This window comes from Dipodomys merriami, unplaced genomic scaffold, assembly GCF_024711535.1.
Source record: "Dipodomys merriami isolate MVZ:Mamm:240054 unplaced genomic scaffold, mDipMer1.0.p SCAF_21, whole genome shotgun sequence".
Lineage (NCBI taxonomy): Eukaryota > Metazoa > Chordata > Mammalia > Rodentia > Heteromyidae > Dipodomys > Dipodomys merriami.
Window position 1 is genome coordinate 15,066,865 of NW_027203493.1, and position 13,407 is coordinate 15,080,271.

At 44.4% G+C, this 13,407-nt stretch overlaps 1 protein-coding gene across 4 annotated transcripts in view; it reads right to left on the minus strand.

Moving 5' to 3' along the window:
- Prr5l (proline rich 5 like) overlaps positions 1 to 13,407 on the minus strand; it is a 75,781-nt gene that overhangs the window by 33,781 nt on the left and 28,593 nt on the right. For all 4 annotated transcript variants that reach the window (XM_070032576.1, XM_070032575.1, XM_070032574.1 and 1 more), the window contains one exon: positions 2,914 to 2,962. In XM_070032576.1, coding sequence (XP_069888677.1) covers positions 2,914 to 2,962 — 49 coding nt within the window. The remainder of the gene's footprint in view (positions 1 to 2,913; positions 2,963 to 13,407) is intronic.

Genomic DNA, 13,407 nt, shown 5'->3' on the forward strand with positions numbered 1-13,407 from the left:
AAAATCAGTATTTTACAAAACTGTCTAGGAGAGCCTTCTTTCCACTCTAGGACCTTAAATACAGAAAACCCCAGATTCCCCACACTACACCCTCATAAAAAGAGTCATAATCACCAAACAGCTTCTCTGATTTCCCCTCTGATAAGAGGCCAGATGTGGTTATTAGTTTTTAAGTTCTCTGGCATGCTTTGTACACAGTATGAACAGCCCCTGAAAACCTCAAGGGCCTCCCATAGAAATGGGTCCCCACCCAAACACACCCTTCCTACTGTCCTAGCCCCCAACAGACAGCTGACATTTTAAAACCTGATTGAAACCACACCAAACCCAGTGTCTTTCAAATGTCATCGAGAAAGGCAGCCCAGCCCAGGGGAGGGGGGGTTCTCAAGGCCTGATTGAAAAAGTGTTTCTCTGTAGCTGGGTTTAAAAATCAATCAACCAAGAAGGCAGAGGAGGAGAGAAGGCCAAGGCCAAGGCTGACCTTTGAGTCAGCCTGATCTTTATTTGTGACTAATTATCTCTCTCTTAGTCTTCAGGTTTCTTCTTCCTGAATAAGAGCTTTCTTCCAAGAAGCTAAGACATCTGACCCCACTGAATCCCAGGGTCCCAGCTTGAGGGCAGCTTTTCAATTTTTATTTTCTTTTATTTCCATGTGTGTGTGTGTGTGTGTGTGTGTGTGTATGTGTGTGTATAACTGACAGTTACCATTCTTCTAAAGTATTCATAAAGGTTTACATTTCCTGAAACTTGGGAGGAAAATTTGGAAAAAAATAATAATACAAGCGTATTTATGTTTTTAAAACCAAAAAAACTCTTTAAACTGTCTTAAAAGTATGCTCTACTTGGCGATAAAATAATATAACTGAATTGAATCCCCTTTGTACAACTACTTAATGATAATACAAAATAAATTAAAAAATAGTACAACCTAACTGAAACCAAGATCATGTATTTTTTACGTGACTTCCCCATTAAGGGGGCTGGGTGACATTTTTGAATAACACATAGGAACCCACCTAAATTTAATAAACCCTATTACTTTTTCTTAGCTTAGTCCCTGCTAGTCCCTTGCACTAACGACCTATATACAGTTAGGTCCTATCATCCTCATCATAGAGAATCAGACGCTGAATCCAGATTCCTTGTCTTGAAGGCCCATAACCTTGATCACAAACCACCCTCCACTGCCCTTGCACACTAGTGCTGAGTTCTTCACCTGGCTTATCTCATGTAAACCATACCTTCTAACCTTATAAAGGTAAACAGCATTTTTATTCTAAAGTTACAGGCGAGGAAACTGAAGCTGCTTTCATACTCAACAGACTAATAAAAAGCATGGTCCTGACTTTTGTTGAAGTGCCAGTCAGTTACTCACTGTCCTCCAACACCTGCCCACACACCTTTGGTTAGAGTCAGGAAAGTCAGGATTAGAAACTCCTAGACATGGACCAGGAACCTTGAACTCAGTGGTCCTGTAACCATAGCGACAGGCTAGAGGGAAGATCTAATTCTTCAACAGAACAGACTAGGAAGCTCTGTAAGAATGAATAACTTGGTTCCAGAGTATGTAAAAGTAATGCAATCATATACCATACACAAGGCTGGGAGGAAAAGCACTCATGGCGACAAGCATGATCTGGGTGGCCAGGGGAGATCCCCAGTCTTTTCAAGAAATCCCATGGCCAAAACTACTTCCCCAGGAATACCAAGAGAGCTGTTTTTGCCATTCCTAGCCTGTGCAGTGACACTGTCCCAAAATACATAATGTAGGATGTTGTCACAGATAGAACGTAAAGCAGACAGGCTGGCCAGCTACCCCAGGAAGCAGCCAGAGAGATTTGCACACACATAAGACAGTTCTAGTCTTGTTATCATCCTTTATTCTCACAGCTATTTTTTTCATAAAAGTACTAGCTTTATTACCATTAATAGGTTTAACATTTAAATGAATTTTGAAGCTTCAACTTCTTAATTTCCTTTTGGAATTTCAGCTTCTCTTGAATCACTGCATTTTAGTTTTTACAAGTCATCTTAGGACAAATCAGCGACTAAGGTTTAGCAAGAGACAGTTCCTGAACATAAAGAACAATTACATGCTCCATTTTCCTAGAAATACCAATTGGCTAGAATAACAAATATTGCTGTAGAAACAAACATTTAAAGCCATAGATCACTGCATTTATATGCATAAAAAGCCATCAACAAACATGCATGATGTTCAAACATTATGGTAGCCATGGTTCTAAAACGTGAAAACTTAAGTGAGGAATTTATATTTCTTATGAAACCCATATTCATACACAATGGTGACCAGAGCTAAGGTTGACATCAGGATCGGTTCATCTGCCCAGATGCATTAGTAGCCCATTACCAAGTCCTTTGGCAAAACATCAGTAGCCCCACCACCAATTGCTACGACTTCATTTCTTTTTCTTTCTCTCTTTTTTTTTGTCAGTCATGGGGCTTGAACTCTGGGCCTGGGCACTGTCCCTGAGCTTTTCAGCTCAAGAGTTAGCGCTCTACCACTTGAGCCACAGCATCACTTCTGGTTTTCTGGTGGTTTACTGGAGATAAGAGTCTCACAGACTTTCCTGCCCAGGCTGGCTTTGAACTGTGATCTTCAGATCTCAGCTTCCTGAGTAGCTAGGATTACAGGTGTGAGTCACCAGTGCCTAGTTGCAATGTCATTTCTAATAAGGTGAAGAGAGATATAACTCAGAGAAGCAATAATATTTAAGAATATAACGGGGTCTTGAAACCAAAAGCCATGACAGTTGCCTCTCTAACCCCAGGGGCCACATTCTTCTAGGGACCCTTGCAGCCTACTCGGCACTACAGCAGGAGTTGGAGGAACATCCAACTCCCCCCTCCCCCACCATGATAACAATGGATGCTCAGACCCACACAGCTTACCTGGAAATAGTCTGAGATGAATGATCCTAGTTCACTCTTCAGCAGTCGCCTAGGGAGAGAGAAACATGTCAGGCAGCCCTTGGTGGCCAGGGGTTGTGGTGACAAGTTCCCAGTGGGTGCTGACAGGCGCTCACCAGCAGCATGGGGAGGTCAGACCTAAAGAGGGTGTGCACCCTCCTACATCCTGCTAACACCCCTGCCCAGTGTCATCCCAGGGATGGAGATCCTAGAGAAAGAGCCGTTCCTCATTTTGTGCTTAGAAGGCAGATGCTGGAACTCCTAGTGCTAACAGAGTTGACCAAGACTGGCTTTGTGTGAAGAAGAAAAAGGAGAAGAAAGAGAAGAGGAAGGAAGAAGAAGGAGGCAATAAAAACCAAAAAATGCAAAGTATGGCATTTTTATTGGAAATTTTGTGTTTAAACATGCTGTGTTCCACTGGGTAAAAGGATAATAATGACAGCAAAGATAGCTTACCAAAGTATTTTTTTAATGCAAAGGATAGAAATTTATTTTGAAGTTCTTCCCATTTGCAAAGCATCTTATACATTAAAACACAATTTTCACACATTTTTCAACCAAGGATTTAAAGTAAGTCAGGAGGGGAATGAGATGGGGAAGGGTCTAAGGGTAAAATTATTATTCATCCTGTACAGATCAAGAAATTAAGGCTCAGAGAAGTTTTACAACTAAGTAATGACATAGTCACGACTCAAACCCAGATTTTAAGCAAACTGAACATTTTATTCCATAACTTTCTCCCTTCTCTAAATCACACAGACACTCAGACCTGAAACTCCACTTGACCACTCACTGTGAACAGGCAGACGTAGTCTTCAAAGGGGACTACCCAAGAGTAGAGAGTCTATGTGTCCAATGACAGACATCGACTTAGCAAATCTCTACATGCTACACATCTCCCTATCAGTGGGAGAACAAGGGAGAAGATTAACAATATTTCTGCTTTCAGAGTTCTGTTCTTGAAGGGACCAGTTTGACACAAGGCAATTTCTTGTTTGTGTTTATTGGTCCCAGAGCTTGTTTCTTGGGCTTGCTTGCTCACTTGATCCATGCCTCCAGCCCTGTTTTTTGCTGGTTATTTTGGTGATAGAATCTCATGAACTTTTATGACTGGTTTCAAACCGCAATCCTCCTGATCTTAGCCTTCTGAGTAGCTAAGATTATAGGCATGAGCCTCTGATGCCTGGCTCAAGATAATTTCAAAGAGTTTTAAGTGCTAAGAAAAATTAAAATGAAAAATAAATAAGAGTTTGGCAACAGATTTCTTCTCCCTATGACAAATAATGGGGTCATTACTGCCGCTGTTTAATTTGACTCAGACCAGTAGAGGAAGCTAAAAACAAGAATAACTGGCTCCTGAGAACCAGTCAGCTCCCCAGGGAGTGAACTCTCGATGGCTTCTCATGATCTCATTCGCTCCTCCCACTGGCTGCGGCTATTAAGGAGAATACTCAAACTTTTCACAGCCTTCATTGGATTACCTCCCCCAAACATGCCCACAATCCCACTAAAGGCTAGGGAGCGAGTACTTGTAAGAAAGCTACTCTGTATGGAATACAGGATCAAGAATGCTGAGCCAGAAGACAGAAACATTCGCATTCTAACTTCCAGAAAGAGCCCTAGAAAGCTGCAAGATGTGAACCAATAAAATACCTCCCTTTTCCTACAACTTAAAATACATCTGGTGGTCTATGCTTTGTTTTGAGATTCCTTTTAATGAAAACCTACCAGAATTCTCCTCGACAAGGGCCGGCAGGTCTCCATCAAAAGTCAATGGGCTAAGCCCGGCATTGGGGGGTTCAAATTTGTAATTCTAGATACTCATGAGGCTGAAAAGATCACGGGCCAGGCTAGCTCAGGCAAGAAGTTCACAGAGGCCCCATCTCAACCAAATGCTGGACAGAGCCATGAGCAAGCAACCACTACCACATCTACAGAAGAAGCATAAATGGCAGGATTCTGGTCTAAACTAGAATGGGAAAGAACAAGACGTGGTCTCAAAAATAATCAGAGTGAATAAAGATTTGGAGGCATGGCTCAAACAAGAGACTTTCTAGAAAGTATAAAGCTCTGAGTTCAAACCCTATTACCACCAAAAAGAAAGGTTATTGGACTGAGTGTGGCTCATTCATTGACTCAAAGTTCTGGCTTTGGGTCAACAAATTCAAGGTCAGAGATAGAAGCATCTTCAGAACAGAAAACAAGCCCGGTGGACAGACGCAAATGGAAGGAGGCTGCCTCTGGCCATGGGAGAAACACAGCTCTCCTAACGCCTATCTCCTCTGTGGCCACTGGGAAATCTCCAGAGCACAAACAAAGAAGCTGAGCTTGTGAGAGAAATTTAAAAGGGAGGCCTAGGAAGGGCTCCTTAGGGCAGAACTTCCTGAGGATATCCTGGGGACGCGCAATGCTGGGCAGCTAACCATAGTTCTGAGATCAAATAACATGCTGTTGAATGGGTGCTCTGAGAAAACCCCATGTTCATGAAGATGCTGCAGGAGAATAGGAAAGAGAAAGAAGATCAATGGGAAGGCAAGCCCATCAAGATTAAAAAGGAGAGCCATTTCCTAGAGAGACAAGGAAGTGGGATCTAAACCTCTGCGATTATCATGAGTTGAGGCTGGATATGGCGATCACCCTGGGATACCTGTAATGGTACCCAGGAAGTGTTACGATGCTGCCCAGCAGGAGGATCCAAGAAGTTTTCTGCAACTGCTATGAGGACAGAAAACATAACCCACAGTGAGGTAAGTGCAGCACCCTCACCTTGCAAAGAAGGGCTACAGTAAGCCACACATGGTGACAGGAAGGCAAAGCATTTGGCAGAATCAGGTGCTAAAGGATCAAAAGCTAAGAGCAGACTTGAAGCCACTACTGTCACAAAGACTTAGCAAAAGGACTCTGAGGCTAGAAACAAGCAGATCAGAGTGACAAGATGGTGACAGATAAAAATGAGTAGGTTGGTGGCTCATGCAGGTAATCCTAGCTACTCAGGAGGCTGAGTTCAAAGCCAGCCTGGGCAGGAACATCCTCAAGACTCTTATCTCCAATTAACTACTAGAAAACCAGAAGTGGTGCTGTAGCTCAAAGTGGTAGAGCACTATCTTTGAGAAAAAAGATCAGGGACAACACCCAGGCCCTGAGTTCAAGCCTCATGACTGACAAAACAAAAATAAAAACTGAAACAGAATGAATAGGACAGGAAGAGGTTCCTTGACAACCAGTTCTTAGTGAGGAGAACTAGACACAGAAGTCAGAACCTGCTTTAATTGCTTTTAGTGTGATGGATTATGACCAGATATAACAGAACCACTTATTTGTCCTTCCCTCAGTTCTGATCTCCACTGGCCCTTTTCTTTATTTTTTCTTTTTTTTTTTTTTTTGGCCCTTTTCTTTTCCATATAACACAGTTATGGTTTTTGTTTGCTTGTTTAAAATAAGCTTTTTATTGTGAAAATACTGTACAGAGGGGTTACAATCACATGAGCAAGGTAATGAGTACATTGCTTATCAAGCATTGTTGCCTCCTTTGTTTTTAGTCCAGGCTAATCTTGAAATCTCTGTGTAGCCCAGACTGGCACCCAACTTAAGATCATTATGTCTCAGTCTTTTGAATGCTGGGATTATGTCATACACCACCATACCCAGTTAGGCATTGCTATGTAGAGTTATTTGAATAGAAAGACCTATCTAATCATTTAAGTCAAGATTTTGTTAGGCTGAGGCTGTCTCAAATGGTGTAGAACATCTGCCAAGTACTGAGCTCAAACCTAATCCTGCTGAGAGAGAGAGTGGGGGGAGGGAGAGAGGGAGAAAGAAGAAGGAGGAGGAAGTGGAGGAGGAAGGAAGGGGAGGAGGAGGAGGAAGAAGGAGGAGGAAGGAAGAGGAGGAGGAGAAAGAGGAAGAGGAGGAGGAGAAGGAAGAGGAAGAGGAAGAGGAGGAGGATTCTGTTGTCCTGAATGGAAAATCTTGTCTTATTTCTATCTGAGCATGTTATGAGATAGGGTCACTGCATATGAATAACAGTTTTTCACTGAAAAGGAGGGAGCAAAGAAAACAAAAGGGGAGAGGAGGAAAGGAACATAGGGAGGAAAGAGGAAAGGTAGAAGGGGAGGGCGGGGAGAAGGGAAGGGAGGGGAGGGGAGGGAGAGGAGAGATACCCAATAAGCAACGGCTATTACAATACTCAACTTGAAGAGCAAAGGATAGGAGCTAGGCCTCTGGGATATAGGAAAAGGAAATCTTCCACTTTCTTATAGACTTCAATATTTTTAAACCATGTGAATAAAGTCCTATTCAAAACCCTTAAAGATTCTAACAGGAGTCCCTGCTAAGGTTACTATGGAGTGGTCTGAAGGCTGAGGAAAAAAAAGGGATGGAGTCCCCAGCCCAGGCACAGTCAGGAGTGGCTGGAGCAGGGGAGGGAGAGAATCCTGAAAGTCACAGGAACCTGCCCCTCAGGACCTGCCTCGGGTACTGACCTGAGAACTTGTGCTCCTAGGTCATACAGAGCTAGAGGAGCTGAGGAAAGAAGAACAAAGGCAAGGGGCCAGAGCAGCGCTGGCCAGGTTGGCCTGTGGGCAGACCGCAGCTGAGCCAGAGGCAAAATTCACTTCTACGTGCTGTGTCTCCTCTGCTTGTACTTGGCCTCCAGGGGAAGGATACTTCTGAAAAACCTCTACCTTTGTCTCAGCTCCTGAGACAAAAGGAGGCTTTCTACTTCTCTCTCTTAATAATGCCATCTCAGAAGGTTTCCCCACCTAAGAGACACACTTCCTAACTGATGGGATGAGTATTATCAAAGTACAGTGCATGTGCTGGAGGTGTGGTTCAGCAGTAGAGTGCCTACCTAGCATGCACAAGGCTCTGAGTTCAAGCCTTTGAACTCACACCAACAATAAAAAAGTATATGCATGTATAGAAATATCACAATGAAACACCTTTGTACAATTAGTATACACTAATTTAAAATCTGAAAAAAGAAATGAAGAAAAAGGAGACAGTTGCCCCTTATCTAAAAAAGCAACAGAGAGAAAGAGAGCTCAATTAATAGAGAACAAGATCTCAATAATCCTTTGAATCATAACAAGTTACTTCAAACTATTTTGTATCTGTCATAGTGCTAGCTGTAAGAAGAAATAAATCAATAGCTCCATGATTTTCTCCTGCTTGAGATGCTTTCTCATGAAGTACCTAAGTGCAGCTTATCAAAAATCAAGATAAAAAATTAAAAAAGAAAAGAGAAGAAACATCAAGTCAGGTATGATATAACATGCCTGCAATGCCAGTGATTCAAGGGGCAGAGACAAGGTGGCAAAAACATTAGAGACTTTCTCTCTAAAACAAGCTGTGTGTGGTGGTGCACACTTGCAATCCAGGCTATTGTGAAGGCCAGTGTAGGATTGTGGTTTGACAAAGTATGGACAAAGTTAGCATTAGACCCTATCTGAATAAAACTTTAAAATTATATATGTGGGACTAGGGACTTAGATCATGTGTTAGAGTATTGAACTAAGCAAGTGCAAGGTCCTGAGTTTCAATCCTCACGCAAGCATTTGTGTGTACATCGAGAACAAACCACAGCCTTTGGCTCTCTTCCTCTTGCTTTTTTTTCTTGCTCTTTGTGCTTTACAAATTAAATTAGTGAGGCAGGTTGCAGTGTGTTTGCATGTGGGAGTGGAGGAGAGGGGATTGTTCTGCTCTGATTTCAGCCTGTGTATCTCTGCTGCCCTGACACGTGTGTGTGTGTATGTATGTATGTATGTGTGTGTGTGTGTGTGTGTGTGTGTGTGTGTGTTCAAAAAAGAGAAGGTGAAAGTCCTGATTCCCAGTACCTGCTGCCCAGGTTCCTTTAAGGCTTAGGGGCCCAGGAGGCCCAGTTGTTTCTAGGGTTTCTTCTCTGTCAACAGAAAGGCAAATTACTTGCTGGACAAGCAAACTAAAATATAAAATAACATAAGACAAAAGAAAACAAAACCGAACAATAAAGAATTAAAAAAATCTATTCCCCAGACAGAGCCTGGCTTTTTTCCAGTTCAAGTATACTAAGCCCTGGCTAGGCACCAGGCAACACTGTCAGCATGCTGCTTCTGCATTTTAGCCTAAACCATTAGGACAAGGGAGCAGTCTCAGCTCTGATTTTTTTTTTTCTTTAAATAGGTATGTTGCAGTCTTGGGGCTTGAACTCAGGGCCTGGATACTATGTCTTTGTGTTTCTTTTGCCCAAAGTGACTACTTGAGCCACACCTCCACTTCTGGCTTTTTTGGATAGTTTATTGGAGATAAAAAGGCTCATGGAACTTTCAGCCCAGCCTGGCTTCAAATCACAATCCTCAGATCTCAGCCTCCTGAGTAGCTAGGATTACAGGTGGGAGCCATCAGCAGTGCCCGGCTCATCTCATTGTTTTAGTACTTACCAAGACACTGACCCCAGAAATGGGCAGGTGGACTTGAGGTCACTGCTGGGGCGCCACTTCCTAGCTATTGTTAGCAACAGCCTGCACAGATGTGAGGAGACTGAAGACACCTACTTTGAAGGATGGCTGAAAGGGTAATCATCACGAAGTTCCCAGAACAACATCTGGCTGAGGGCAGGCTAGGCAAGTATTGGCCACTAAGGTTCTACCTAAGTCTGCTGGACTTGAAACCCCACCTCTGCGGACTCCATCCTTTAGTTCCTCCTCCTTACCAGGACTCCAGCCTAGCACTGCCTAAGCTTGGATTAAAGATCCAGGGAAGGTGCCTGAAGGGCCTAGATGTCAGGGCCAGACCACCCCCAAGTCAAAGGCCTGGAAGGTGAAAGGTGGAGACAGCTGGAAGAAAGGACTGCTGGGATTATAGCGGGGAGGGGTGGGGGGAAGGCAATTCCCACAGGAGTTGTTTCACATTCCAGACACCATTTCAATGCCCAGCTTCATTTGGAAACAGAACGCTGCTGCTAACACCCCATCTACCCCAGATGGAGCCACGGGAACTAGGAGAAGGAAGCAGGGAGTACAGAGCAATAGGAAGGGAAGGAGACCCAGACGCACAGGGAAGTGACATGGAGTTCAGTCAGAAGCCAAGTGATAATAGGAAGAAAAGGAGCAGCATTCACTGGTCTGTGCTGTCTCATCCCTTTTTCCTCCCAGACTGAGGAGTTCCTCCAGCTGCCTGGGCTTCCTGGAACACACAGACCAGATCTCACTTCTGAGGGTCACTCCTGGGCACAGGGGAGATAGCCAGACACCCCAAAGCTGGGTTCCAGCCGAGAAAGAGGAACAGGGACAGGCCGCAGCACCAGCAAGGGCAGAGGGACTTGACGTAATCACCCTCTGGGCAGGCATTCTCCCTCCTTTGCAAATGAGAGATGCTTAGAACAACGCCATTAGCCAGCAGCACCCCAGTCTCCACACACCAAGCCAGGAAGGGAGAGGGCTGAGGAAAATCCTTGTAAACCCAACAGCCAGGCTTCAGTTCCCAATACCTATTCCAGACTACTGCCACATCTGGTTTTCAGAGAGACTAGAAATCTAGAATTCTAGAGGAAATGGCCAGGTTTCTGAGCAGTATTTAAGCCCAACACGACATGGGCCAGCTGCATAGATTTCCAGCCACCACTGCCCTCTAAATAACTTCCTGTGTCCCAAGGCAAGTCTGTTTCTCAACCACAGGCACAAAGTACCAAGAAGACAAGATCAGTCAGAGCCAGCCAAGACCACAGATGTCACTTTAGTCCTTCCCCAACTTGAGGAAAAGAATGTTTCCATTTACTTCATGATCTGCTGTTGAGCTCACACACAGGGACGTCAAGCTTGCATCTAGAAAATGCCAAGTCCATGCTCAGACACTCCCTAGAGATGCCTATGAGGAGTTATTTCACTCCCATAGGCCCGGTCTTCCTTATCTGTAAGACAGGAAGTGACCTGGGGATTGCACAAGAGTGGACACACACTCAGCCCTTGCAAGGGCCCTGGCACACACCACAATCAGCAAGCATCTGCTTTAATCAGCTGGTGAACTCTGGCCATAGACCAGCCTATGGGCGGGACCCAGACTCCTCTTCTCATCTTCCCCAATTGGGATCCCACCACAGTCAACAGACAGACGGAAGGAAAGACAGATTTCCCTCCAAGGTCCACTCTGAGATCAAGTATGGCTCTCAGAAGCTCCCCTTTTCCTTGAATAGCTCGAAGCTTTCCTTCACATCACCTCCTTCCTCCCCCAGAACAGAAACAGGATGGTTGGAAGAAGGAAAATGTACATTTCCTGCCTTGGGAACAACTGCAGATAACTCATCTCTGGCTTCCAGAAACCTCAGTACCCAGCCCTTATATCTGCAGAGAAAAGGCTCTTCTAGGGGGTCACAGGCACAGGATGTGTGGTGGTAAGACAGTTATGCAGTCAGCTGCCCTTTCTGCTTTACAGCTACCTGTGATCTCCATATTTCAACTTAAGTATCATTTCCCCCCTAAATCTAATTACGTGCCCATCCTCTCCACAGAGCCCAGCATTAGAGTGTTTCCCACCAGCCACTTTAAAACAGACAGTTAAGCTGGGTGCCCATGGCTCCCGCTTATAATTCCAGCTACTCAGGAGGCTGAGATCTGACTATCATAGTTCAAAGCCAGCCTGGGTAGAAAAATCTGTGAGACTTTTATCTCCAATTAACCACCAAAAAAAAAAGCTGTGGCTCAAGTGGTAGAGCACTAGCCTTGAGTGGAAAAGTCAAGCAAGAGCTTGAGACCTTGTTGTTTGAGCCCTGAGACCAGAAAAAAAAAAAAAAGCTCCCCAAGAGCCAACCACCTTAATGAGTGTTTCACCATATGCCCAGGACTAATAAAGCACCACACACGCATTCAATACATGAACAATAGCGTCACTGACTGCTCTGCTCTGTCTACATCCCAATTACTCAAAATGCAAAGTCTCCTGAACATCCCACAGCACAGGTGGTGACTAAATCCATACTTTTCTGGCTCTTCCAGGCTACCTAAGTCAGTAGAAGAGTTGGCTGCCGCTTGGTGTCAGACACTCCTGATTCTGGAAGGATTTGTGAGCCCCAGGCCTTCATGCTGAGCTTGGCCTCACTCCCCAGATATAGGCAATCAGGCTGAGCCTGGACAGGGCTGTTAAAACCACTGTCCCACAGAGAATTCAAAGGGGAGGATGTGAATTCAGGGGTCAGACCAAGCCAAGGCAGATGGAAATTCAAGAAGCCACAACTGTCGGTTGTGAGTTAGCCAGAATGTGTCTATTCCAGAAGGTCATTTTCTTGCCTTTAGGGATAGAACGTTGTGCAAGCTCTGCTTCCTTCGGTAGTTTCTTCAGAAAACATTCTGATTTATGGTTTTCTTATGAATAGATTATGAGATTTGCCTTTTTGTTTGTTTGTGTCCTGGGGAACTGTCCTGGACCTGGAGCTGACCCTGAGACTTTTGCTCAAGGTTAGCATTCTACTACCACTTGAGTCATAGCTCCACTTCAGCTTTTTGTGTGGGTACTTAATTGCAAATAAGGGTCTCACAAAGTTTCCTGCCCAGGCAGGCTATGAACCAAGATCCTCAGATCTCAGCTTCCTGAGTAGCTAGGGTTATAGGTAGGAGCCACCATCATCTAGCTTTGTGCTTTGACTTTTATGTGGGGGAGAAATTGGTAACTCTGTTTCTGATGGAACTACTTATTCTGATGAATTTATCCCGAAAGTAGGGGGGTAGTTGTCTCTAAATCCAGTTTGACTACCAACTATCCAAAGCTCTGCATCACAGCTACATCAAAGGTGACTAAAATATAGAGTTCATTATGAATAACATGATTTTTTGTGTGTATGTGTGTCGGTCATGGGGCTTGAACTCTGGGTCTGGGCGCTGTCCCTCAGCTCTTCAGCTCAAGGTGAGCGCTCTACCACTTGAGCTACAGCGCCACTTCTGGTTTTCTGGTGGTTTATTGGAGATAAGAGTCTCACGGTCTCTCCTGCCCGGGCTGGCTTTGAACCTCGATCCTCAGATCTCAGCCTCCTGAATAGCTAGGATTACAGGCGTGAGCCACCAGCGCCCGGCTAACATGATTTTTTAAAAGGAGGGCCAGATTTACAATGGCTGCATTAGGTGACCCAGTTACATAAAACCCTCCCCATTCTTGACCCTCCTTTACAAGAGCTAATATTTACATATATTTACCTCTCCCAAATACTCCACAGTTTGAAAGAGGCCCCAGGGGGAAGTAACCCAGGGAAGATGGTTCAAGTTTTGACATAGGACTTAGGTAACCCAACCACCCCCCCCCCCAAAAAAAAATTATTAGCATTTGGCCTGAAGAGATTGCAGAACCGAGAAAGTCGTTTCCTCTTGTTCTTGTCTCAGTAGAAAGAAGAAACAGCTGCCTGGTAAGAAAGTAGCATCACCCTACCTTCAGTTCCAAGTGTCTTTCAGGAGCTGCCAGTTGACAGGGAACTCACCTCACCCAAACTCTGGAGAAATAGATCTGCAGGACTGGCTA